Raw genomic sequence first — 23,853 nt, 5'->3', positions numbered from 1 at the left:
TCATGATCTACAACACTTGAGTTTTGATGGGAAGCAGTAAAAAAAATGTTGAATCGCAATAACCGTAAGTATGCAGAGCGGAGTCCCAAAAGTGTCCATAATGTAAGGAGTGCAACTAGGAGAAACAGACAAATTATACTTGCTGAGATGCGTCTCCACGAACTACTGCATCTTGCTGGTTCTGAGAACGCTCTCCTTCTCTTTCTTTCTTATACATATCTGAGAGATCCTGTCCTCCACGCTTGACAGTACCTGCCAGCTCGATTGACTCGCCAACTGGAGCGGGCCCAGATTCGGCAGGAGGTGTAACAGTTATCGTGGGCTCGGAGTTCGGGATACCAGCCTGATCTTGTTCGTATCGAGGAATACGGGGCGAGTATGGTCGGTGGGAGAATGGGGATGCCAAGCTGGGGTAGTATTGCCTGTAGCTGAAATAGGAAAGAACAAGGCCTGATAAGTAGAGTTTAGCATTGTGTCTAGTAAATATAAAACATCACATACCAACAATAGAGCCTACAAGCACATCTTGCCAATGATCTATTTACTCTATATTAGTTTGGAGAAAAAAGACTAGATAAGTAAAACCTACGTCTATAGTCCATCGTACGCTAAGGCTAGGGTCAATACAAATACCTCAAAGATGAATGAATGGTGACTCACAGAGATAGCAACCAGAAGAGCACCTGTAAGTGGGGCGAGGGAGATCCACGCTTTGCCCTGTCGTTATCCATGTATCAGATCATTCTGAAGCAGGAAGAGCGATGGATGCCCTTACCGTATGACCACGTTGATCAAACAAGTGCATTTTTCCTGCTAAATAAAATGAAAGGAATCCGAGCCCAGCGAATGTCACTGATACAAGGTTTAATAAAGTTAGGTGAGCGCATATACGGAACTAAGCACTTACAACTTGAATGGCCACTGAAAAACGAACGGAACCCATCCTTCAACCGCTCATGATTATCTGTGGTGCATACATCGGCTGTGACAAGACCATAGACGGGGGCATTCTGCACATTAGCCCGAGGCTGGCACCTGTCGAGTAGATCTACAAAACAGATCGTCAATAAATGTACGCGGAGGGCTATGTGGCGGGAGCTCTGGGCTCCACACTTACCCGGTCGCGGGCGTCCGACCGTAACCTTAACTACTTGGGTAAGCGATCCTGTTGTACCAAGTCCCAGCAGGACTGCATGTTACGTATCTGTCAATACCGAATCCATTCAAGTAATGCACCAAACGACTTACGTCCCAGCCAACCTGGGCGCCAAGCCGAAAAGAAGATCAATCGAAATGTTCAGGGCAACGGTTCATGTGGTATCTGCACATACTGTTGTGCCAGTCCCACCAAGAGCGTACGGTGAGGAGATTTACGATGGGCATTATTACGGCGGGAGCTATACGTTCCAAGCTGGATGTCAGAATAATAAGTCAGCGTCTGAGACAAGCTCACGTACCGATAAGCGCAACAATATAAAGGAGCCAGGGCGGAACACGCTCGTGGACGGCGAAACTAAAACGTAAAGTTAGCAGAGACTTCTGGTATCGGTAGAACTCGGCTGGGCTCACGTATGCTGTATAGAGGTGTCAGTCAAGGAGAACTGTCTTTTGAAACCTTCAATCTCGTCTAGTAGGTAGAATATGATGCTGTTGGACGCCAAATTTAGTACACGACACCGCATACCCAAGGAGTATGTTAGGCAAATAACACTTGCATTATAACAATTGTTACTACCCTGGAGAAATGTGCACACGACCAACATTAGCATCCGATCGTTTTGAACTGGAGCAGAATTCTACTCACCAATCAGTCCCATACGTTAGCAACAACTTGAATCTCCGTCTTGGAACAAGCCTTCCGCTTGTACTACTGGCTGTAGTACCACTGGCGCTGGTATTTTTAGTCAACTGAGGCAACATCGATGCTGTTCGAGGCGCGTATTGATCAGGCGATGGGCTTTGATCACTATTGAATCGAGTTGGGACAGGTCGTTGGGTCAAAATATACGGGGGATCGTCAATTCGAAGGTAAGATGTGCCTCGGGGGGATGTAGCGGCGAGGTTCATGACCAGGGCTCGGTGGAGTCCGTTTAAGTATTCAGCTGTCCGATCAACCGCCAGGCGAACTATCGGTAATTTGAAACGGCTCTGTGGGTCTTTGCTTGGCGATCCTGACTATGGAGCTGTGCATGCGTCAGTTGACTTGATTAAAAGGAACAACCCGTGGGCTACGTTAGGTACAGACAGAGATGTGTTTTTTCTGTGTAGAAATACGCGGCCTAGAGCCATTTCAGACACGGTTGTGAGCCGAACCCAGGCTTACGACATGAGGCTTCTGAGATTTCACACTTTCGTGATCGAGGTTCATAATTCCAAACATGGTGTAATATAGTAGTGTGTAAACGTTTGGCAGGATGTGTGATGCTCCGATATGTATTTTACACATTCTCATTTTTACAGTAGATGTGTACATCAATGCGCTTTTGGTTAAAATAGCATGCGGAAAGGATAACCTGGGAGTTTGTGTGATCAGTTTATATGAGCGATAAAATATGTGGCCTGACTTACTAGGATTTTTAATTCGGAAGAGTGACACCAGCATGCTAAATACGATGATCATAAGGAACGAAAATATGTAAATTGACATTCTTTGACTGCCAGCATTCTTCGCATGAGGTACTCCGAAGATAAGCATGAGCTGCGCAAAAGCGAGTGCACCATCTGCGGGAAGCGTGGCATCAGTATTGAGGGACCATCCGCAGCACAGCGACTCACAAATGCCACCAATGACAGACACCTCAGCTCCATATTGATTTTGATATCCTGCAGCGATCCATTGTCCACGCATAGTCGATGGCATACCCCGAATCTTGACAAACATGTGTCCAGATGTAAAGGTGAGCATGGTGAGGACTACAACAAACGCCCAAGTCCAGCGAGAGAAGATAATCGGGCCAAAGTATTTGTATGAGAAGTGCGCTGCAAGACCCCCGATAACAATGATAGAAGCGATGTTTATTATGAGCGCATAATTGGGCGGTGCGCGATACGGAACGGGAACGATGGTGTGCTCTGAGATCTTTTGGGCGAACGTCGCAGCGTCAAAGGAGCTGAAAGGGCTGTGTCAGTTAGACTCGACGGGGATACGAAAGATACGTACAATGTATTAAAATCGTATGACCATGAGTCTTGCTTTCCTGGCTTCTTGTTTGGCCCTTTTGCAGCTGAGAAGAAATTGACAAAGGGAGCAGATTGTAATCCCAACTATATGAGAGTATGGTCAGGTGTCCATCCTCGTGTGGTACGCGCATGTACTTGCCCTAGCAAAAACGTCTCTTCCATCCGCAAAGTCCAGAGTTGCAAAGAAGTGGGTGTCACGTTTATCCGCGGGGACCTTGGAGTGCCAGGACTTGGCAACTGCATTGAAGTTAGGATTGAACTGCCTGTATGCAATAAGACATTAGTACCCCTCTAAGAGTTCTCTTCGAGTCACACGGGCCACGCTAGGTGTACGACCATGTATACAACCGATATCCATAAGGAATATGAAGGAGCGCTTACCTGCAAGGTTCGCACTTGAATTGGTCCCCCATGGCTGTCAATTGCACCACTACGCTCCATTCCCTATCCTTGGCGGTAATAACGTCATATAGTTCAGAGTCAAGCTTGATCACTCCTCCGTTCTTTGCGGCGAGAGAGGCAAGTTTGGTCTGTGTCGGGTTCGCTAAACAAGCAAGTGGGAGGGCTAAAAGTCCCAACGAAAGAGTGAAAATGCGCGCGAGCATTTCGTGACGCCTTTTTTTCTCTCGTTCCAATAAGCTCTGGACACCTAGTGTTTAAGGTGGGCCAACAGAGGTTCAGTATGGCGTACAATCGTTGTGTGTGCTGCGCCGTGTACTGAAATGGACACGACACGTCGAGACTGAACCCTGCTCAACCAAGGATCCGGCGCTTCCCCCCACATTCGGCACTGCCACTGGAGAGTTGTTGTTGGCGCTTCTTCTTCAACTCCACCGACCATGGCGCAGGTAGTTAACCCATTGGATCAGGCCTCAACTTACAGGGATTCCCAGTCACGGGTAAGCGTGATGCGACAGAAATATGCTTCAACCAAATTCATATCTTTAATAGCTCGACGCGCAAAAGACACAGGAACTGTTGGATCGAAGCTCAACACTTTATGTGTGTTTTGTTGTTAGGCCAGTCAAATATATCGCTGAACTACTTGATACCCTAAAACAGGTCGGGAATCTTTCGTTCTACACCACCGAAGAACAAATATACGACCTCTTTCAAAAATGCGCTTCTCCGGAGGACGGAGGAGGAGTGAAGCGAATCATCATGGGATTGGACCGGAATACACGGTACATCCCGTCCCTACCTAGTTCCGGCAGCTTGTCCTAACGCATGTTCTCTCACAGAACACCCTGTGGATTCTGTTTCGTTGAATACTATACGCATGCGGAAGCCACGGCTGCGGTACGTTATATATCTGGGACCAAGCTGGACGAGAGAATTGTCCGATGCGATTTGGACTTGGGATACCGGGAAGGAAGGCAGTACGGTAGAGGGAAGAGCGGTGGTCAGGTATGCCGGCAACGCTTCTCTAATGATCGGGCGGATTGATCCTGGACCTTCTCGTTTTCAGGTCCGAGATGAATTGCGTCAGGATTATGACGCCGGGCGTGGCGGATGGGGTGCCCAAGCACAACGAGAGCGCCGCGAAGTGGTGTACGAACACCAGACCAGTACTGCTGGTGGAGGCGGTGAATGGAAGCACGGTATGTAGCGTAAACTCTGGTGCTGCAGCCGAATTTCTAACTCAGGTGTGTTCCAAAGCAAACGACAATCCTTACAAACGTCAGCGCGAGGATGATGATGAAATGGAACCAAATGTACGTGAGAGCGTACAATGTTTATCATTCACTAAACTTCTCTTCGGTTTGAATAGCCTCAGCGCATGCGAGAGAACGATGATGTGGATACGAGATCCGGGGAATCATAGTTCCAGTCATATGAGCGATCAGCATGTATGTATTAGATTGGCTACACGGGTCCCAGCGAAGAGCTCGCATGGGAACGTGTCAGTATACAACACGAGCATGCACCAAATACCCTGCCCCAAACTTCTCAGTCATATGAAAGTCTCGAACAAGTCTATGTGCCCCAGCGGTCGTCATTAGGCGAACCACAAAACGTGAAGTTGGGGCTTTCCTGTAGGGATATGTGGGGTTAACCCCTGTGAGAGCAAGTGCTGACGATCGACATACCTTTCTAGCTTTTGAATTGACCGGGGCTCCTCGTCTGTAACCCGGAGTCCGTAAGGTTCAAAAATTTTAGCAAGTTCGGGTTCGAGCATCCTCCCTGGGAGCCCCCACATGTAGACGTTCTTTTGTCGTTTGATTAACTTGGCGTCAGGTCCGTTGCCACTCGCAAGTCCACGTTCCTGGGCTTGGGCTCTACCCCTAGGGCCTCTTGTGCGGGGTGGAAGTCCCGCGTTGACCAAGTTTTGTTCATCGGTCTTCTGAGCTCGAATTGTATAGCCAGCAATAACGGAACCTCGAAGGACTTGAACTGCTTGTTCAGTTTTATCCGAATTGGTAAACCCGACCCATGCCCTGCCCGAAGGTATGAAATTTCTATAGTCCAAATGAACTAGTAGCAAGATTAGAAGAGGACTGTGGGTAGGGAGCACAAGTATAATGCACCTTGTTTGGGAGTGTTTGATGTTAACGCTTTCACATGCCTGGCAATGTCGACCGGAGAGATCGTTCGGGGCAGCCCACTGAGCTTGACCCAGGTTCGCTCTCCCCTGGCAAAGCGTGGTTTATCTGAATTATTTTGTGAGACAGAGAGAAGCGCATTCAAAGCTGAATTTTGTACCTGTGCTATCGGTGGTCTCTGTATGAAGCTCGTCGAATGCCAGGTCAGATATGATAGGCGTTGCAGGGGATGGTCCTGGGCCTGTGCTGAAGAAGCGGCGAGTAATGGATAGAGCAGCAATGCGAGTGCGAGAAATCATGATCATGATGGGATTGGTCAATTGCATCCGCGCCTGGTAGGATTCCGTGGTTCCTGGCGGTATTCAAATTCCAGATCATCATCACTGGTCTGGACGCGGGGCGTTCACGGGGTTCTCAGAGTCGACGATATCGCTCGGCCCAGTTTCCAGTACTTAAGGAGTGAGTCTACAAGTGATGGAGCATTACTACCACTACCATCACCTACTGACCGCCTACTATTAGCGCTTCAACATGGCCACTACCTCTCATGAACACACTCCCAACCCGGACTCTGTTGGCCTTAGTCACTCGATGAGCTTCTTCCCAGCGGATCCGCATACGATGAACTCGCCGCCGCTGGACCTGCACTTTACTTCACGCTCCCACGACTCGGACTCGGCCGCTCTCGAAGATTTTGACGCAGCATTGTTTGGCCATCCAAACCTACTGGACTCGGCTCTTGGTCTACAGCACCCTATGCTTGACCCCCGCCGTGGTATTCTCATTTCCACACCAGAACACGATATCTTGACCACTACCATGTCTGCGAACACGATTAATGATCATCAACAGACTGCCTTGCGGTCACAACCTGGATCACAGCCACGAACTATGTCTGGCAAACAGACCGATGTATCATCATCTCCACTCCAGTTACAGTTTATTATTGGCCCCGAGTGCTCTCGCTTGGAGGACTCTCCTACCCACATTCCTTCTGCTGCCTCTCTTTACCAAGTTGTACATCCGAATGTCGACGACGTAATTGTCAACTTCGATACCAAGGTATGCTGCTATGCTATTCCGGATTTCCGGAGCCCCACTTAATACATTCTGTGGCAGTCCAAGTCGTTCCCTCGGAGAACCAAGGCTCAATGCGCCAATCAGATCGACCCCTACGCTGAACATTTCCTTCGTCACCGGTTAGGCGAGGACAAATGGCAGACATTCTCATCCCGTCTCTTCGAGCGCAGACTCGGAGCCACACGCAACCGAACGCGCCCATCGAGACCGAGACGCCTTTCGGACGGATCTGAAACCCGTGAAACCAAATCGACTGGTGCAAGCGCAGTCGACTTCTTAGTAAAGGTCGAAGTTGTCAAAGAAGTGCTCAGGACCTTCGTTCCGTGGGTATACTAAGCATCATCTTAATGAACGAACACTTACAGGGCTTTTAAATGCACTATTAGCCATCCTTATAACCCAATCAAATCCCTTTCCCACCCTTATAATGACGCCCCTTCGGGCTCGGTAACTCTTACACGCAACACAGTACTCGCCCTCTCGGGCTGGTCCAACACTCAGTTCTCTTACTGGGCTCGTCGTGCCGAAGCTGTTTCTGTGCTTGCCTCCCACGACGACCGTCTGCGAGCTGTCGCATGTGCGTTGGAACGGCGTCTGCATCCAAACAAGTACACCGACTCTCCGATCGAAGAGGACCATGTTACCGGCAAAGGCCTTGATGCCATCGTCGACGATGTAAAAAAGCGCACTGGTGCTAGCCAGTTCCTTCGTGGAAAACACTCTAGCTTGGACCCATTCAGTACTGTGTCACCTGGTGCCGACTCTTCCTCGGACGATGCTGATGATGTCACACAATCTCCGGTAACCCCGCATATGGGGATATCTAGCTCTTCGTACCCTCTTTTATGTTCTCCTGGATCCCCATTCCATTCTCGCCAACCTCTGCCTGCCGAAACTTACTCCCCCATCTCGGCAACTTGTTCTTCTCCATCTTCCAGTTCGTCCCCAATGTTTATGCTACATGACGTCGACGCTCTTGGCCTGGGCGGGCTCGGCTTCGGCTTCGAACCCAACGTCGGAAGCACTCCTGTCGGCCTAAACCCAGCCAACGTAATTGGCCTTAATGACGAGCCGAAGAGAGATTGGCCCGGTCTTCCACTATCGGACGAACGTGGCGTCAAACGCACGTGGGATGACATGCTGCATATCGGAAGCGGCAAGCGCGTACGAACGGAAGATGAGAACGAGACCGGAGTTTAAAGCCACTCCGATCTAAGCCAAGCACCTGGCGACTGAAAATGCTATGCAGCCCTACGAGAGATTAGCGCGCAAAACTAAGGTACACTGTCTCTTTCTTGATTGTTCAACAGGCTCCCAAGTTTTCTTATGGGTTTTTGTTGTCTTCTGTCCCTATAAATCTGTTATGTCTGTTTGTCCCCGATTTAAATAGGATCGAGGCGTTTGGTGTATATTTCCAATGTACTTATATTTCTGTGTGTGTCTACTATCAGTGTACTTTAGCAATGTCGCGCTGTCTTTGTCTGTAACTTCATTGTGCTTTCAGTCTGGAGAATACTCTCAGATCACCATGTAACTCTTGTGTACAATATTATCGAATCCTTCTGTATCCCTTGGACTCTTCTGATCTAGACCTTTGGTATCCCAAACGCGCTTGCAGCACGGTGGGGTTCTTACTATTCGTCTACTCACAGATCTACTCTCCCAGTCACCAAGAAGCGCGCCACTGCCCATGTCTTCTACCAATTCAAATAATCTAGAGGTGATGAATTGGCTGACAGAGTATGTAAGTGCATACACGTGTTTCCTTCAGCAATGTGTTGGGCGAGTTCCCCAGATCCACTGCATATAGAGAAGTTGATGCTATCTCGCCCGCGCGATCTAGGCCCCAGGCTCAAAGCACGCTCTCTTTTTTGCCAAAAACCTGGTCCAAGAACCCATTACTATATCTTACACACTGATCGAATGCTTTCTCAAACCCGCTCTGCCATATAAATCATACGTTAGATAAATCCCGATTAGAAAGCACAAACACTTACAATCCCGCCGTAGTAGGGATCTGCGATGGGTTGGTTATCGCCATACGCTCCGAACAAGGCAATAGTCGCTGTTGAATCCTTTGGAGCCATGCTTTTCAAGTTGGATAGATTCTAGTGAGGCACGTGGGATTAGCTCTCTGAAATAATCATTTTGGAGGGGGCAACACACCGCATTGTCTGAGGCTAAAATATAGTCAAAAGTCTTGAAGTCGGACGATTTTACTGCGCGCGCGTGATGATTGATCGGAACTGAATACTAAGAGATATAGGGGTTAGTCTGTGCGTTCGCAAGCCACAATTGATGTATATGCCTTTTTGCAAGTTGACACAGTTCTTTTCCCAATGTATCGAGTGAGAATAAGGCTCCGCCTTCTAGCAACATCACCCCATACCTTTCATCTGGAAGTTCTCCAACGTGGTAGGCTGCAGTGCCCTGACCATCGCCGCCGAGGTCAGGTGGATAGTTTCTGAGCATGCTAATTAGATGCTCACCGCGCTATCGACTACAACGGGTAGCTCGCGTTTCTTTGCTTCATGTTCGAGAACTGCATGACCCATGGGGCTATTCAGTCAACGCTCGCATTGAATCCCACGATCATGAACAATCCAGAATACCTTCGACAGATATTGCCTGGTTATTGACCTTAATCAATCGCACTGGTGTAACCAGATAGGTACTGAAGGCTACGCACCTAAACATACTACAAGTACTGAAACCTCCTTCCGAGACATGATGCGCGATGGTGGCGATATGAAGGTCCAAAGCTATCGGGCGCCAGGCTTTACCTAATAATGCTATGGCGCTTGTATACAAGTTTGCCAGATTGAACGCTAATCAGCAAGACAGAGTACAATCATTCATCAAGGCACCATGTGTTCAGATGTTCCTCAATTTAACTGAATAGAATTGCCTGGGTCTCACGCGGTGTATATATGCGCCTTTGTTTTGATCTTGCATCAAGGGGTGGTATATAGTTGAACGATCAAAATGTGTAATTGCTATAATAGTACACGATGAAGGTACATGGATATGATACATTGTGGTTGGATTGAATGCGTCCATTGTTATTAGAGGTCTTTAGCTTTGTCCTTCAATTCCTCGGCTTTGCCACGAGCCTGAGCGGTCGTTTGGTTCGCCTTTTGCTTGCCAACCTCGGCAGCTTGCTCTGCCTTTTTCTTTCCGACACCTGTTGATAATGTTATTGTCAGCAGCTGAGATATTAATTCTGAACAGAGCGGTTTACCTAAGGCCTCTTTGGCTTTGTTCGTCGCGTTCTCTGCCTTATCAATACCAGAAGCCAAACCCTTTCCAACTTTCAGGTTTACCTATTCAATCAGTGCAGATGAGAATGGGTCCTTGTTTGCATCTCTAGACGAGTACTCACATCCTGAGCTGTCTCACTAACAGTCTCGGTCACCGTCTTCTGGTTACGGAGAGTGGTCGAGAAGGCACGAGTGCCGACACGAACAGTAGGAAGTACACGGGCAATCATATTGAATACGTTATAGATGATGGACTGTTGTACACTGCCGCCTACTATGGCTTGCCTATTTATACAGCTAGTGCAACTCTCCACACATCAATGTACATGACATCACTAGTTGAGAATCACATGACGCGGTGACGCAATCAGAGCTGGGTTTGACCGAAATGAATTCTGGCCTCGAGCTCGTGTACGTAGATATCTAGAATGTTTGTGTCAATGGATTTTGCAAACAATATCTGGGCAATCCATCTAACTCCAAATCGATCTGACGCAATTTACTTGGGTGCTTCTAAATTAGGTTTATGCATCCTGTCCCGACATTTACATTTACATTGGAGCCCGGGAATAATCATAGCATCAATCCAACTCTCAGATCATCAGTGCTAGCGCTTGATTTGCGTGTACGTGTAATTCAAACGGGTAGGCATATGTCTTCACCACATATCTGTATGGTGTAGAACTTTGTGCTTGGACTATTGAACAATATTCGCAGTTTAGTTCCGATGCGAAAGAGTTAACAAGTAATCAATATAACATAAAACTATCTAATATATCAAAGTTCTGCTACAATATCCCAAACAAAGGCGGGCGGTGGTGGTGCAACTAGTTAGCACGAGGAGTGAACTTCAACAGGCAGCCATCTTTGGGAAAGATACTGAAGGGAAAGAAAGTCAGGGGTCGTGTTGGAAAAAAAAATTAGGTAAAAGCACCTACGTTGCAATCATTTGAACCTCGTTGCTATCGGGGGTGACCTTGTGATCCCAGTCCATAAGAACGGCGGCGGTACCCATTACGGTCGAAAGATGCATCATGGTATACTCGACACCAATACATCGATGAGGTCCGGCACCGAATACCATATAGTTACGAGGATTCTGGTTGGCGCTGCTCTCGGGATCCAGCCAACGTTCAGGGAGGAAGTTACCGGGATCAGGGTAAATATCTGCGTCGTGAAGTGAAGGGTAGAGGGAGGGGATGATCATTGCGCCTGCTGGCACCGTATAGTCTTCAGAAATAGGGAAGGGCTTCAGAGCCATGTAAGGAACCTTCAAAGAATAAACGATAAGCATGGAGTATACCACTGGGACTAAACGGGAAATAAACTGACCATAGTCACGGGAGGCTTGAGACGCAGGCTTTCCTTTACAACAGCTCGGATGTAAGGCATCTCATCCAACATTTCAAGAGTTAAAGGCTTGGTAACATCGCCGTTGCGCACGCGGTATTGTTCCTCGCGGACCTTCGCCAAGACCTCTGGGTAGTCTGCCAAGTGTTGGAACAAGTAGATGATTGCACTGGACATTGCGTCTTGAGAGGCGAATAGGAACGAGAGTACGACCATAGCCATCTCGTGGTTAGAATATTCCTTCTTTTTCTCGTCGCCAGTCATCATCTCTTTGACCCACTCATCAATCAAACACTCGGGCTCTTGTCCGGCAGCCATGGCAATCTTGCTCTTACGGGCGGCGTCCGTAAGGTAAACCATCGCGGCCTTACGCGCCTGGATGGCACTCCAGACCTTAGTCCCTGGGATAGCGAGAGGGAAGTTGACAAGCTCCATGGCCTTGGTAATGAGCCAGTACTTGTCACTAATTTCGTGAGCTGCCTCGGTGGGAATGTGACGACCGCAGAAGACGCGGAGCGAGGCTTCCATGTTAAGATTACGCATAGGAATCATCGAGTCCTGGTGCTCAACACTTGCGTTCTTTAGCCACTCGGCGAAGTATTTACGGCTGATGGCGTCCTGGTGGACCAGGTACATACTGTAGATACGGTTAGAACCGAATTGGCTAAAATTGAGTTAAGAAAGGCGTACCTAAGAGCCTTGCGGGTAAACAATTGGTTCAATACACGACGATAATCAGAATGGGCTTTACCAGCCAAAAATACCCTAAAAAGGCATTTGGTCAGCGCGAGCCATTCCGCCCCTATTGTGAAGTGAGCTCTCACCAGTTTTCCTTGAGCAAAATCTGCTTGGCCGAAGCAACGAGGCAGGGCTCAGTGAATGTAGGGCTATTGAATATTTTTCGGGTGTACTCATTTGAAGACGCGATGACAATAAAACTGAAAAAAGTGAGCCAGAGCCGGGAGCTGAAACACAGTTTCTGCTTACATGTTGAACACGCTGACAGCACTCAATGCTCCAGAGTCCCATTGCTTTTTGTACCCCTCAAGGGTGGGATTTAAACTATCAGCGAACTTGCCGATGACAGGGATTGTCCATTTTGCACCAGGGAGATGCTTTTTCTTCATACGGTAGACTGCCTGTTCAAGGACTAGCAGGGAGCCAGCAACCGCAAGTCCAGTAGCGAGCCAAGTGCGACCAGAGACCTCGGCAAACAGGCCAGAGCCAGCATCGGCAGAGCTGAAGGACGAAATGGCCGTACTGACTGGGATACCAGCCGAAGTAGTGAAATCACGCGCTCTTTGAAGAACTGACGACATGGTCGGTGTAGGAAAGGAGCGTGGTTGAAGAATATTCTCTGTGACAGGTAGGGTTATATATACTAATCCGATGATAGGTTGGGAAACCTCAAAATCGTTCGACACAAGGAATTTCCTCACCGCGCGGAACGCCGAGCCGGAAAGGAAACAGACCCTGGCACATCCGCGTGTCTTGGTAAGTCTTGGTCAGCGATACCCCGGCCTGGCACCCTATGATGTTGATGCATATCACCATCCCAGCGATAGCGCACACAAGGTTGATATGAAGAAATGGGCAATAGTACATATAAATAAAAGGTGACGCGCAAATAAGCCCAGAAAAATCCAATTAATATCTCGGGTTTGCTTGACGATACTCCTCGATTGCCCGCTTCAGGTCGTGCTGCCAGTGTTGGTGCCACGTCTGCCAAATATTTACGTGAATTAGGAACGTGCATACAAACAAAATGAACTACCCACCCTCCAACTGGAGGTCGAATGGTGAGGGTACTAGAACACAAGAAGAGTATATAAGGCACCTCAGTAATCATGTGCACAAGAGGGACGCACCAGTTCAGCCAACTGAGCCCAGACGTCCAAGGATCGTTCCATACCAGTAGGCTCCATGCCACTCGGCCGCGCTGCCGCAAATCGAATAAAAGCAGCCCGATCTGCAGCTGTAAATGCCGTGTTCTTTGGCTCGGTATTGAACCCTTTGCCTATCAAATGCTGGCCTCGTGGGTCTTGCACTGGAGGGGTTTCGGTGTCCGAGAGCTCCATTGGTGCAGATATGTGTATGGCATCGTAATCGCGTAGCCTCTTAGTTAAAAGTGGCGATTTTCTTGCGAACCATTGTAAATAGCGTCGTATGCGAGAGCTATAGCCATCAGTCGTTCTGTGTGTACCCTTTATGGGTTCGATGTTCAATAACTTATACCCATCAATGTGCGACGAGGGCAACTATACCTTTCTCCCAAGTATCTCGCAAACAGTATAAATAGACATATCAGGATACTCATTAAGACACCACTGAATAGCATCGACCATCCATGTTAGCTCCGTATCATTGTAAGTTCGTTTTCCTGCGGCATTGAGAGGGTCAAGTGTATGAACAGGAGGCGGGTTTGGGCAGCCAGTAAGGTCCATTTGCCAAACCCGAGTAGTCGGAGCAATACCAGGGTACTTGAAGGCTTCACTGATATGCATCGGAAGCCATCTACTTACATCAAGTTCTGTGTTTTGACTATGGTTTGTGGTTTTTTCCAAAGGGGAGGGAACAGGATTGCGCACAGGAAATGACTTGGGTGCTGGAGTTGGCTCATGCTCCGGATAAGCAAGTGAAGGAGGCAAAGACCCCTATGAATCGTAAAATGACCTGGTGAGTTTATTCGAAGGCAGCTTACACAACACTGACCTTCGATGGAACACGAAAACCACACCAATCTCCCTGCTCTGGTCCCAAGAAGCGTCCTTTTTTGGAACATGCAATGAGCCAAGGAGCATAGAGCACCGTGACGCCGTGTGGGGGGCTTCCTAGTGCGTCGGGAGCGTCGGGATTGACTATCCAAATCGATGCCGCTTCTTTGAATGGTGTGGTGCGACCTCCGTCACTCTATCACAAAGGAAAAGAAAATTGATAGATAGTTGTGCGCGTTCAAAGAGCGCACTGACTTCGATTATTGAACGTAGATGTATATAGATTTGACCGTTCAGGTGCTTGGTATCCAGGTACATCTTAGGAATGCGACGTGCAACTGGATCGAAGAAAACTGCCGTAGATATATTACTTATTGAGTCGGGCATTTCTTGGGATGAGCATAAAGTTATGGACGAGCCAATTCAATTTCAGAGAAGTTCAGAGGTGGTTGTCAACTCCAAGTGAATGAATAGTGATGACAATATTGTAACTGTTTCAGAAATCTGCGCCACCCGAATTGGGTTTGCATGCCACACGCGTAGATGACTAATAACCACTAGCTCCAGCAGTGGGAGAATGCGAACAATGGAATATTCATTACAAACAAACCACATGATATCAGAAATAAGGAAAAAATATCCAAGAGTGAGACCACATATTCGAGTAGGCTATGCACCCTCAACGCCTATTAGTGAGTATTAGTAGTGCGCCTATTTCCTCGTTCGACAACACTCACCTGCGTCCTGAGTCCACTCCTCGTGTTTCTTGATATCGGCTTCAGTGACCGTGGGACGGACCGTTTGCACGGCTCGCACAAAATCATTCAATGTCAAGGCAGGCTCCTGTAATTCGTCAGTCCCCACATCAGTCCAGGACTTTTCGACAGCTTCTGGATCGCCCGGTGAGCATGGCGTTAATTTCTTGACCTCCTTCCCGGTCTCCTTGTCCTTGGCTGTTACGGGCTTGAAATGGGTGGCCGACAGGACCTTTCGCACAGGTTGCATCAGAGCATCACGAACTACGACCGCAATATCGGATCCGGAATATCTGTCCCGTTGGCATCCGGGCTAAGTACGATGTGTATTTGTAGCATGAGACCTAACTTACCCGGGGGTCTTGTCCGCAAGTGCACGGTAGTCTTGGTTTGTCAGCTCGCAGGGGGTCGATCCGACGTTAAGTTCGAACATTCGCTTCCGAGCTTCAGGGCTAGGTAATGGGATATAGATGCGCTTTTCAAACCTATAAATATAATAAGAAACATTCGTGGAAGTAGGGAAAAAATAATGTGCTACCTTCGCTTGATCGCATTATCCAATTGCCATGGAATATTTGTAGCACCTAGTACTAACACGCCAGTATCGTCGTTTCCAACGCCGTTCATTTGCACTAGAAATTCTGTCTTGATGCGTCGTGATGCTTCGGACTCGCCTTCGCCACGAGTGCCACAGAGTGAGTCAACTTCGTCAATAAAAATAATAGCAGGTTTCGCTTCGCGAGCCATAGTAAATAATTGTTTGACCAACCTACACGAGGTAAGAGTGAGCACACAAGCTAAGAATGATATTACTTACCGCTCTGATTCTCCCATCCATTTGCTAACCAAATCACTGGAGCTAACACTGAAGAAAGTACTCTTCGCCTCTGTCGCAACAGCTTTTGCGAGATAGGATTTACCGGTCCCAGGAGGCCCGTACATGAGAATACCTTTCCATGGCGTGCGCTTTCCAGTGAATAGATGTGGGAACTTGATGGGAAGGATAACCGCCTCCTTCAAGGCCTCCTTGGCCCCCTCTAGACCAGCAACGTCATCCCATTGAACGTTGGGGGTTTCGGTCAAGATCGCGCCTATAATCACATTACGATAAGCGTGAGGTGGCTGGAGACGGTATTCACACACTTGACAGCCCTGCCCGCAACTTCTTAACATCTGGATCTCCATCTTCATCGTCATTACTGCCCCTGAGGAAGATTATAGTTAGTAAGGCCATTAGTGCTAGCTGGACCACCGCACTTCTTGCCTGCGCCCCCGGAGCCTCCGGTCTCCTTTCCATTGGCCCCCACCACAGCTCGTGCGCGCTTCTCGTCATTCTTTTCGATGTGTTGCTTCAGTTTCTCAGCCCTCTCCAGGTATTCGGTAACCTTGTTTCGGATAAGGGATTTTAGACGTTCATTCTTCTCATCTGATGTATGTTATGGGGTAAATATCTACGCCTATAATTGGGGAGAAGACTGACATTTAAGGGCCAACATAAAATACTCGAGGGCATTCATGTATTGATTGTAAGCCAGCTGGTAATTCTGGTTGACATCCTCTTCGATGGCCTTCTGAACGAGCTCGATAGCTCGCTGCGGCAATAACCCAGACCGTGAGTATTTACTGGTTTAGTGTGGATCATATACCCACATCAAGAAAATTAGAATTGACCATATCGGTATATCGAATCCCTTATTATGGTAGGCTGTGTGTACCCACGAGAATGCGTCGAATGACGAGTATATACGAGCGGACAAGCCAGTCGCGAGAGGACAACCAGAAGCGCAGACACCGATTAGCCGCCGAGAACATGTCATCAAATTGGGCTGGTTTGGCTCTGGGACCCTGGATATTCGTTTGTGAATTCGGAGTGTGTCCTAATCGACTCACATTTATATACCATGCCCAGGATCAGTTTTTGCGAAACATCAACCACCCCCTACGACTCGGTCGAGTGTTAAAAATGGACAAGAGCATTGGTATGTAATTTTACATATGTAGCTGTGCCTCTGTAACACTGGGGCTCCGCGTTCAACTTAGGCACCGCGTACACGCATCTGGTAGACAACCAGAGCTATGAAATCATCCCCTCTTTTGAGCTAGAGTGCGGCCGCGTCTTACGAGACGTGCCAGTAGCATATAAAACTTTTGGAAAACTCAATCCGGAAGGGGATAATGTGATGATAATATGCCACGCTTTTACCGGGAGCGCAGACGTCGAAGACTGGTGGGCGTTAGATCTAAGTTCAGTCTCCCAGTCGTTAATCTTCTTTCTCACGGATCCAGGTGGGGCCCATTAGTTGGCCACGGCAAGGCTTTCGACCCTCATCGTTTCTTTATTTTCTGCGGAAATGTACTCGGTTCGCCATATGGCTCTGCATCTCCGCTCACCATTGATCCTGAAACCGGAGAGCCATACGGCCCAGAATTCCCCATTACTACTATTCGCGATGATGTTAGGTGAGTCGTACACCAGAATTGTCATCCCTTTGATTGAACAATTATCACACAGAATCCACAAACTTGTGCTCGATAAGTTAGGCGTTCGCTCTGTCGCGGTCGTCGTCGGCGGCAGCATGGGAGGAATGGCTGTACTAGAATGGCCCCTCTGCACGCCTCCCGGTTTTGTCCGCAATATAATCCCCATCGCCACGTCGGCTCGACATAGTGCTTGGTGCATCTCATGGGGCGAAGCCCAAAGGCAGAGTATCTATTCCGATCCGCTATATGCGGACGGTTATTACGCCGAACGTGGCCAGAAACCTACAAATGGACTCGCGGCAGCACGCATGGCAGCTCTCTTGACGTACCGTTCACGAGACTCGTTCGAAGGCCGTTTCGGCCGTCGACCGCAATTATCCAGAGCCAAGGATGGCGCAATCGATCGGAATTTAACGCCCCCAAGAACACCGGCCGATGAGGCCCTTGCTTATCACAATGATGGAAACAGGTCAGCATCACGAATCAAAGCGCGTTCGACCGAAAGCGTTTTGAACGCGGTGGGCGATTCGTTGGCAGCGAGTCAACCTACCAAATTTTCACCGCTCAGTCTTATCTCCGATATCAGGGCGACAAGTTCAACAATCGTTTTGACGCAAACTGTTATATTCATATCACTCGCAAGCTGGACACGCACGATGTAGGACGAGACCGGGGCAAAGATGACGAGTCAGACAACGCTGCCCTGATCAATGCGCTTTCACAACTTCCCCGTGGTGCATTGGTCATCGGTATTGAGAGCGATGGCTTGTTCATGCCTAGTGAGCAACGGGAGATTGCTACACATATCCCAGAAGCTCGGCTTGTTCTTATCCCAAGCATAGATGGTCACGATGGCTTCCTCCTTGAGTTTGAGGTAATCAACAAGTACATCGTGGAGTTTTTAGAGGAAAAATTGCCGAATATTTATGAAGGAGAAGTCACGTCATCAGCAGAGGGAGTTGGCGAATTTGGCGTTAAGAAAACTAGCACATTTGGAGAAGCTGAAGCTGATGTAGATGTCACAAGATGGTAAAATCGTATAGGGCTCCCTTGCTAGCGTACATTTACTGTCAGCATATTGGTTTAAAAGATATGCAGAATTAATTATTGTAAATATTGATTAAAACAAAAAAGATATAAGTGGAAAGTTTTATTCAGTGATAAGCATATCAGGCGGAGATATAGGCTGGAAGAGCATCAATATCTTCCTTCAAACGAGTCAAAAGACTTTGGCTATGAGCGTGCATATAGCTATCGATGCATTTTCCACAGATACCGCGGGAGGACCGTACACATCTAGCGAGGAATGCCGTTGAAAATATTGTGTCTGTCACAGGTCGGCGCTTCAGTTCGATACCTGCGTATTCAACGAAGATTTGCCACCAGATAGCGTTCGTACCACAGCCTTCGCAATAAGGAGGGTCAGGTTCGTCCATGGGATTCTCTGTGTTAATGAGGTTTATGATATCAATCGCTTTTGCTGCACGCAATCTATGTAGGCGATGTAGTCGGTGGTAATAGCTCTGTGTTGATGATGATGATATTAGATATTCGTGGACCACAAATAGAATATGGTTCCCAACTTACGAGGCTCACACGACCCAACTCAGAGCTCTTCTGGTCCATCATGAAATCGACTTTCAAAGTCTCCTTCGAGATTAACGCAGCCTCGTTGGTCAGACCGAATTCGCACGCAATGGCAAATACAGAAAGGGGATCCTTTGTCGCAAAGTCGAGAAGCACAGTGGTACAGAGTACATGCGTTGCCGTCCCAATGCCATAACTCCTCGCAGTCTCAAGCAAAAACCGCAAGTGAGGTACACTTTCGACTTTTGGCTTGGGTCGATCAGGGTACACGAATCGGAGCATCGCATCCAGAGTATCCGCGTCTTCCTCCCAATATATAACATCGACACCGGCAGGGGTAAAACCCAGTTCAGAAATATTGCGTTTGAGGTAGGCACATCGGGTGTATATAGTTTTGCGATCTACGTAAAACGCGAGGTGGGGGAGAGTTTTGGTGGCCAGTAGAACAACATCACAGCCCTCAAACGGTGGGAACAGACGCGCCACATTAACCGAGTCCGGGAGGGTGGACACGGGAGGTAGATCACGACTGGGGGGTGGATATGGGGCCAAACCCAATTCGACACTGGCAGCAGGGGAGTAATTCAATCGCTGGCTGCTAGGGGCAAATGTAGAAGCACGGGGAGTCCGATCATCGTCGGAGTCAACGAAGTGAAGCATGCGGGGAGTGCTGGGGGAATCCATAAGATATATACGAGTGCCACTGCTCTAGTCCATCCCAAGATCATAGTGAATTTATACCATCGCTCTCCCATGGTTAAAGGTCCAAGGGAGCGTCGATCTTTAATTTGAGCTCTACAAGGAGACAAGGCCGTGGTCTAAATGCGGTTGTCCGCAAGACCAAAGAAACCTGGATCAAGCGCCGCTACCACATGCGTGGTGACGAACAACAACTATGTACTTTCCTACTGCTACAGCACAAAGCCATGCCACTCGTGATCCACTAAATGGCCAGACTAGAGATATAGTTGACATATCAAGGAACGAAAGCCGGTCGCTTTTCTGTGTTTTAACCGAGGATGCTATTGCTGTTTGGAAAATCCGGGCAAGTTGCTTAAGCCTAATTTATTCATAAGAAAATAACCAAGGGTAGCAGCCAGCTGTATTATTGGCATACATAGCCAGGTCTAAGATATCAGTGGAATCACACGGTGCCAACCGAAACGTGTTGTGGTCTCCCGACTCCCAGAGGCTTGTGGTCATAGTGAGTCCAAAGCCCACGTTGCTTTGTCAACAAGTAGTATTAGCTCAAGCACGCAGACCAATACGTCACACATAGTGCTCGTGGATGTGAATACGGTGCCAACAACTGAGCCTCCATATGGGTCCTCATCTACAACTTCCAGTGTCCAATTTGGGCCCGGAGAAGGGCACCAACTTCCGAGTCTGTCCCTACGGTTCGAGGGTGTCATCCAAATTGACGGAAACGCGCTGTGGTAAGCTGCTCAATCTAGTGAAGTGGCGGTTCGTAGGTAGTGAATTTTTTGTAGTATTTCTCCTCGGGAATCCCACATTATGTTCTCGACCCAGAACCCTCCTGCAATCCAAACAATTCCATGGCCACATCTTGAAGCTGCGAATCCACACCTAGACTCTGAGAAAACATGGCTCGGGCATGATACGACTTTGATGGGACAGGACCTCCCTTGGTTGATAAGAACAGACGGTGAGGTGTCCAGCCTCCATGACCATGCAGATATTGATAGAGTTATGTTAGTCTACGTCACTAGTATCTCTCTCTCGCGTCTCGGTGGTGTGGAAGTGTGGGTAACATCTGATGGACGAGCCTATTTTGTACACATGGAAACCCCTTTTGTGTCCTCACCGATTGCTACATCGAGCGAGCTGGCGTCAGAGGAGCACGAAATGGAAGTAATATCTGCAAGAGAGGTATGAGGTTGCATCTATGAACACCTGGTACACAATTTGACGTTTTAATACACAGGCTGCATCCATTGATTCGGTTCGAGAGACACCTGGTGACCCAGTCTCTGATCGCATAATGGTAGATAAATTGCGTTGGATAGGCACCTGCATACATGGCCATGATGCTGAGTCTCCGAATCTCCCTGAACTGGACCGAGCAACTTGCGCAGCAATTAACCCCCAATTCTCGGTGGTCGCTATTGGAACTACCAGGTGGGTAATAGTCGCTGCTATCCTGTATATTCGTATATTAATAGCATATTCACAGTGGAGGGCTAATTATTGTGCCCTTCCCAATTCCTGGTGTCCTTCCAAAACATGCCCAACCTCAGCTCAAGATACCATCCTTGGCCATAACAGGGGCCTTGACCTGCGTTGAATGGACTTCGGACGGGTATGTTGATTTCAATTGATTGTTGGGGACATTTGCCAACGCTTCCTCAGATACGCATGTGCTGTGGGTTGGGAGAGAGGTTGGGGTGCATGGAGTATCGGAGGGCGCTGCCTTTGCTGGGCCGTTGGCATGGAGAATGTTGGCGCAGGGATTGGGATGAGTGAGAGTGGGTAGGTTAAAAAATCGGGGACTTATATAAGTATACTTATGAGCTGTTAGAAAACAGGATGCGTTCATGTTCGGGATAAGAACACTAGTTTGTAAATCCCTTTCATTATTTCTATATCTCCCTAACATACTTTCAGTTCTGGAATCCAGGAAATACCGAGTTATGGGTCCTAGCGGCCGGTCGTAGTAATGCTCCAAATGAACCGGCGCAGTCGGGGTCACTCTTTTCGATTCCATTTGTCAAAAGCGCAATTGCTGGACAGCATTCCCCGGTAAGTTGGATGCGGGCTTGGGTTAGATAGCCCTTTTTGCTGACCATTGCACAGGATAACACGCGATACGCATTTCTCCAGATGGATGATCGAGTCCTCGTATACCGTGGGGCGGACCAGCCAGATATGAGTGTTATTAACCCAGAGTCGGATGTCTGGCAACATATATGCGTGAGCCGAGTTGATATTCGAATGCATTCAAGTCATAAACCCATATGAAATAGGTTCCTGCAGCATACCTAGCGTATAATTGGCCAATCAGGAGCGCATCCATTGCCCCCGATGGTCGTCTTATTGCTGTAGCGGGGCGTCGAGGATTAGTACACTATAGTTCGGCTTCTGGAAAGTGGAAGCGATTCTTGGACCTCAAGCAAGAACAAGCATTTGCAGTAAAGGGGGGTATGGTTTGGTTTCATCATGTTCTGGTAGTTGCATGTGCGGTTGGGAAGTCGTACCAGGTAAGTTGTTTTGCACTGAAAACATCCAAATAATGAATGATTATTGTAGGTACGACTATTTTCGCGCGATTTGGAGCTCACCGCACAGAATATTCTACACCGCGAAATATTTGTGGCACCAGTAGTATGTCTGTCGTTAGTGGACAGCAATTCCTTGCTTGTGTACACTTCGGACAACACATTATTCCATTTCTTGATCCTCCCCACGCGAGATTCCATCTCGTTGCATCTTTGTGGAAGTATAAGCTTCGATGGAGTCGTAACTGTTCCAGGAATAGTGAGGGGTCTCAGCTGGATGATACCCAATGAACATAGGGGTAAGTCTTTATCCTACATGAGTTATGCGTCGATAGGGACCTCATGATGAATACTTACAGAGATGGGTGACCCTGTAAACGATTTGACAATCGCAACCGTTCTCCTCCTAGTTGGAGGTAGGTTGGTGTTATTGAAACCTCGAAAGGCAAGGACTTACGCTTGGTGACGCATGGGTTTACTGAACTTGTGAGCATAGACCGGTTCTGAGGAACTCAGATACGATATGCAAATTCTGGCGGATCGAATCGAATTTTGTTGGATTCACCTCGAAGGGATTGGTACCCTCGAAAACTCGCTTTGGGGATATGACGGGCGCGGGATTCGACTCTGGTTGGATGCGCTTACGTTAGAGAATCCTGTGGACAATAGTACTGAGGGCAGCATTCAATCCTATGAAAGTATACAAGAGAGCGTTAATATACCGCTCTCTTTCTACCCATTGTGTAAGTCGGGCACACACGTAGAGAATAGAAAACTGATATCCAAGTCGTTAGCCGTACTGATGGACAAGGGCATCATAATCGGAGTGGAGCATGAGATTGCAACAAGGGGCTCACTTCCCTTCGTCATGTTCAGGATCGTGCCAACGGTAGGTTGTGGATTGGGTTTCCTGACTCATGGCTGACAACTATGGGCCCAGACACATCTGTTCCTTCACCATGTCTTGGAACACCATCTAACTCATGGACATGTCAGCGATGCCGTTCAATTTGCGACGCACTATCAGCACCTAGTATTTTTCGCACATGCACAAGAAGTGCTGTTGCACAATGTACTCGAATCTGAATGGGATCGCATGAACGCTCAACCTTCGTCGCAGTTCACTCCCGTTCTCCCAGCAGTTGCAGAGTTCTTAGATTATTTTGATACGAGTCTGGAAGTGGTAGTCGGCTGCGCTCGGAAAACAGAGATGGCACGGTGGAATTATCTTTTTGATACAGTGGGAAATCCAAGGGATTTGTTCGAGGCAAGTGCATACATCCCGTCTTGGATATAGTCTGATTTATCAATTGCATTTTTAGGCGTGTCTTAGCTCAGATTCGCTTAAGATTGCAGCCTCTTATCTTATAGTACTTCATACTTTAAATGAATTGGATCAAAGCCACGAAGATGTGATTCGACTTTTACAGAAGGCCATTGACGAAAAGGAATGGTCCCTTTGCCGCGATGTTTTAAGGTTCCTCCAATCTGCTGACGATACTGGACTGGCCCTCCGTCGAGCAATTGCAATGTCCGGCTTATTGCCACAGATCCCTGGGTAATTCGTCATGTGATGTATGATAGTAGTAGCAGTGTATACATATGGGGTATGGTTACTAGGCAAAATACATGTAGGCCAATACAGAGATTCAACGGAAGTGAAATGC

General features: G+C 48.0%; 12 protein-coding genes across 12 annotated transcripts; 4 read left to right on the top strand and 8 right to left on the bottom strand.

The window, feature by feature from the left end:
* Nucleotides 1-133: 133 nt before the first annotated feature.
* Nucleotides 134-3,785, bottom strand: RhiXN_01864 (magnesium transporter protein 1; the record flags this gene model as incomplete). The annotated part of the gene is made up of 17 exons (XM_043321683.1): nt 134-450; nt 502-537; nt 590-608; nt 661-717; nt 776-852; nt 908-1,048; nt 1,118-1,189; nt 1,249-1,260; nt 1,332-1,397; nt 1,458-1,513; nt 1,570-1,647; nt 1,805-2,126; nt 2,569-2,721; nt 2,776-3,110; nt 3,161-3,264; nt 3,332-3,443; nt 3,562-3,785. The coding sequence occupies 17 exons, from the start codon at nt 3,783-3,785 to the stop codon at nt 134-136; spliced, it is 2,181 nt and encodes a 726-aa protein (XP_043187506.1).
* Nucleotides 3,786-4,019: 234 nt separating this feature from the next.
* RhiXN_01863 (RNA recognition motif protein) lies at nt 4,020-5,005 on the top strand (the record flags this gene model as incomplete). The annotated part of the gene is made up of 7 exons (XM_043321682.1): nt 4,020-4,079; nt 4,132-4,182; nt 4,243-4,364; nt 4,422-4,587; nt 4,649-4,781; nt 4,840-4,895; nt 4,952-5,005. The coding sequence occupies 7 exons, from the start codon at nt 4,020-4,022 to the stop codon at nt 5,003-5,005; spliced, it is 642 nt and encodes a 213-aa protein (XP_043187505.1).
* A 79-nt stretch (nt 5,006-5,084) lies between these two features.
* RhiXN_01862 (RNA recognition motif domain-containing protein) lies at nt 5,085-6,028 on the bottom strand (the record flags this gene model as incomplete). The annotated part of the gene is made up of 4 exons (XM_043321681.1): nt 5,085-5,214; nt 5,271-5,655; nt 5,709-5,831; nt 5,884-6,028. 4 exons carry the CDS (start codon nt 6,026-6,028, stop codon nt 5,085-5,087), a joined length of 783 nt encoding a protein of 260 aa, XP_043187504.1.
* A 226-nt stretch (nt 6,029-6,254) lies between these two features.
* RhiXN_01861 (uncharacterized protein) lies at nt 6,255-8,003 on the top strand (the record flags this gene model as incomplete). Its single annotated transcript, XM_043321680.1, has 3 exons — nt 6,255-6,785; nt 6,843-7,126; nt 7,190-8,003. The coding sequence occupies 3 exons, from the start codon at nt 6,255-6,257 to the stop codon at nt 8,001-8,003; spliced, it is 1,629 nt and encodes a 542-aa protein (XP_043187503.1).
* Nucleotides 8,004-8,655: 652 nt separating this feature from the next.
* Nucleotides 8,656-9,358, bottom strand: RhiXN_01860 (phosphotyrosine protein phosphatase; the record flags this gene model as incomplete). The annotated part of the gene is made up of 6 exons (XM_043321679.1): nt 8,656-8,745; nt 8,801-8,911; nt 8,970-9,056; nt 9,097-9,133; nt 9,193-9,233; nt 9,293-9,358. 6 exons carry the CDS (start codon nt 9,356-9,358, stop codon nt 8,656-8,658), a joined length of 432 nt encoding a protein of 143 aa, XP_043187502.1.
* Nucleotides 9,359-9,868: 510 nt separating this feature from the next.
* RhiXN_01859 (uncharacterized protein) lies at nt 9,869-10,293 on the bottom strand (the record flags this gene model as incomplete). The annotated part of the gene is made up of 3 exons (XM_043321678.1): nt 9,869-9,987; nt 10,045-10,126; nt 10,186-10,293. The coding sequence occupies 3 exons, from the start codon at nt 10,291-10,293 to the stop codon at nt 9,869-9,871; spliced, it is 309 nt and encodes a 102-aa protein (XP_043187501.1).
* A 597-nt stretch (nt 10,294-10,890) lies between these two features.
* RhiXN_01858 (cytochrome P450 family protein) lies at nt 10,891-12,732 on the bottom strand (the record flags this gene model as incomplete). The annotated part of the gene is made up of 6 exons (XM_043321677.1): nt 10,891-10,942; nt 11,002-11,333; nt 11,396-12,050; nt 12,104-12,178; nt 12,238-12,351; nt 12,401-12,732. 6 exons carry the CDS (start codon nt 12,730-12,732, stop codon nt 10,891-10,893), a joined length of 1,560 nt encoding a protein of 519 aa, XP_043187500.1.
* Nucleotides 12,733-13,060: 328 nt separating this feature from the next.
* On the bottom strand, nt 13,061-14,514 carry RhiXN_01857 (C-22 sterol desaturase; the record flags this gene model as incomplete). Its single annotated transcript, XM_043321676.1, has 6 exons — nt 13,061-13,135; nt 13,192-13,221; nt 13,282-13,617; nt 13,678-14,067; nt 14,126-14,323; nt 14,383-14,514. The coding sequence occupies 6 exons, from the start codon at nt 14,512-14,514 to the stop codon at nt 13,061-13,063; spliced, it is 1,161 nt and encodes a 386-aa protein (XP_043187499.1).
* A 282-nt stretch (nt 14,515-14,796) lies between these two features.
* On the bottom strand, nt 14,797-16,556 carry RhiXN_01856 (AAA family ATPase; the record flags this gene model as incomplete). The annotated part of the gene is made up of 9 exons (XM_043321675.1): nt 14,797-14,813; nt 14,865-15,175; nt 15,236-15,367; nt 15,478-15,651; nt 15,700-15,973; nt 16,026-16,087; nt 16,140-16,308; nt 16,363-16,474; nt 16,533-16,556. The coding sequence occupies 9 exons, from the start codon at nt 16,554-16,556 to the stop codon at nt 14,797-14,799; spliced, it is 1,275 nt and encodes a 424-aa protein (XP_043187498.1).
* Nucleotides 16,557-16,605: 49 nt separating this feature from the next.
* RhiXN_01855 (alpha/beta hydrolase family protein) lies at nt 16,606-18,396 on the top strand (the record flags this gene model as incomplete). Its single annotated transcript, XM_043321674.1, has 6 exons — nt 16,606-16,737; nt 16,792-16,861; nt 16,923-17,109; nt 17,169-17,342; nt 17,395-17,881; nt 17,932-18,396. The coding sequence occupies 6 exons, from the start codon at nt 16,606-16,608 to the stop codon at nt 18,394-18,396; spliced, it is 1,515 nt and encodes a 504-aa protein (XP_043187497.1).
* A 136-nt stretch (nt 18,397-18,532) lies between these two features.
* RhiXN_01854 (The BTB (BR-C, ttk and bab)/POZ (Pox virus and Zinc finger) domain) lies at nt 18,533-19,610 on the bottom strand (the record flags this gene model as incomplete). The annotated part of the gene is made up of 2 exons (XM_043321673.1): nt 18,533-18,886; nt 18,951-19,610. 2 exons carry the CDS (start codon nt 19,608-19,610, stop codon nt 18,533-18,535), a joined length of 1,014 nt encoding a protein of 337 aa, XP_043187496.1.
* Nucleotides 19,611-20,271: 661 nt separating this feature from the next.
* RhiXN_01853 (uncharacterized protein) lies at nt 20,272-23,748 on the top strand (the record flags this gene model as incomplete). Its single annotated transcript, XM_043321672.1, has 15 exons — nt 20,272-20,418; nt 20,481-20,616; nt 20,668-20,840; nt 20,896-21,089; nt 21,145-21,270; nt 21,321-21,440; nt 21,490-21,526; nt 21,576-21,710; nt 21,765-21,881; nt 21,935-22,168; nt 22,218-22,292; nt 22,683-22,929; nt 22,981-23,075; nt 23,127-23,446; nt 23,520-23,748. 15 exons carry the CDS (start codon nt 20,272-20,274, stop codon nt 23,746-23,748), a joined length of 2,385 nt encoding a protein of 794 aa, XP_043187495.1.
* Between the last annotated feature and the right edge of the window lie 105 nt (nt 23,749-23,853).

This window comes from Rhizoctonia solani, chromosome 16 (assembly GCF_016906535.1).
Source record: "Rhizoctonia solani chromosome 16, complete sequence".
Classification (NCBI taxonomy): Eukaryota; Fungi; Basidiomycota; class Agaricomycetes; order Cantharellales; family Ceratobasidiaceae; genus Rhizoctonia; species Rhizoctonia solani.
This window is presented reverse-complemented; position numbering and strand designations above follow the sequence as displayed.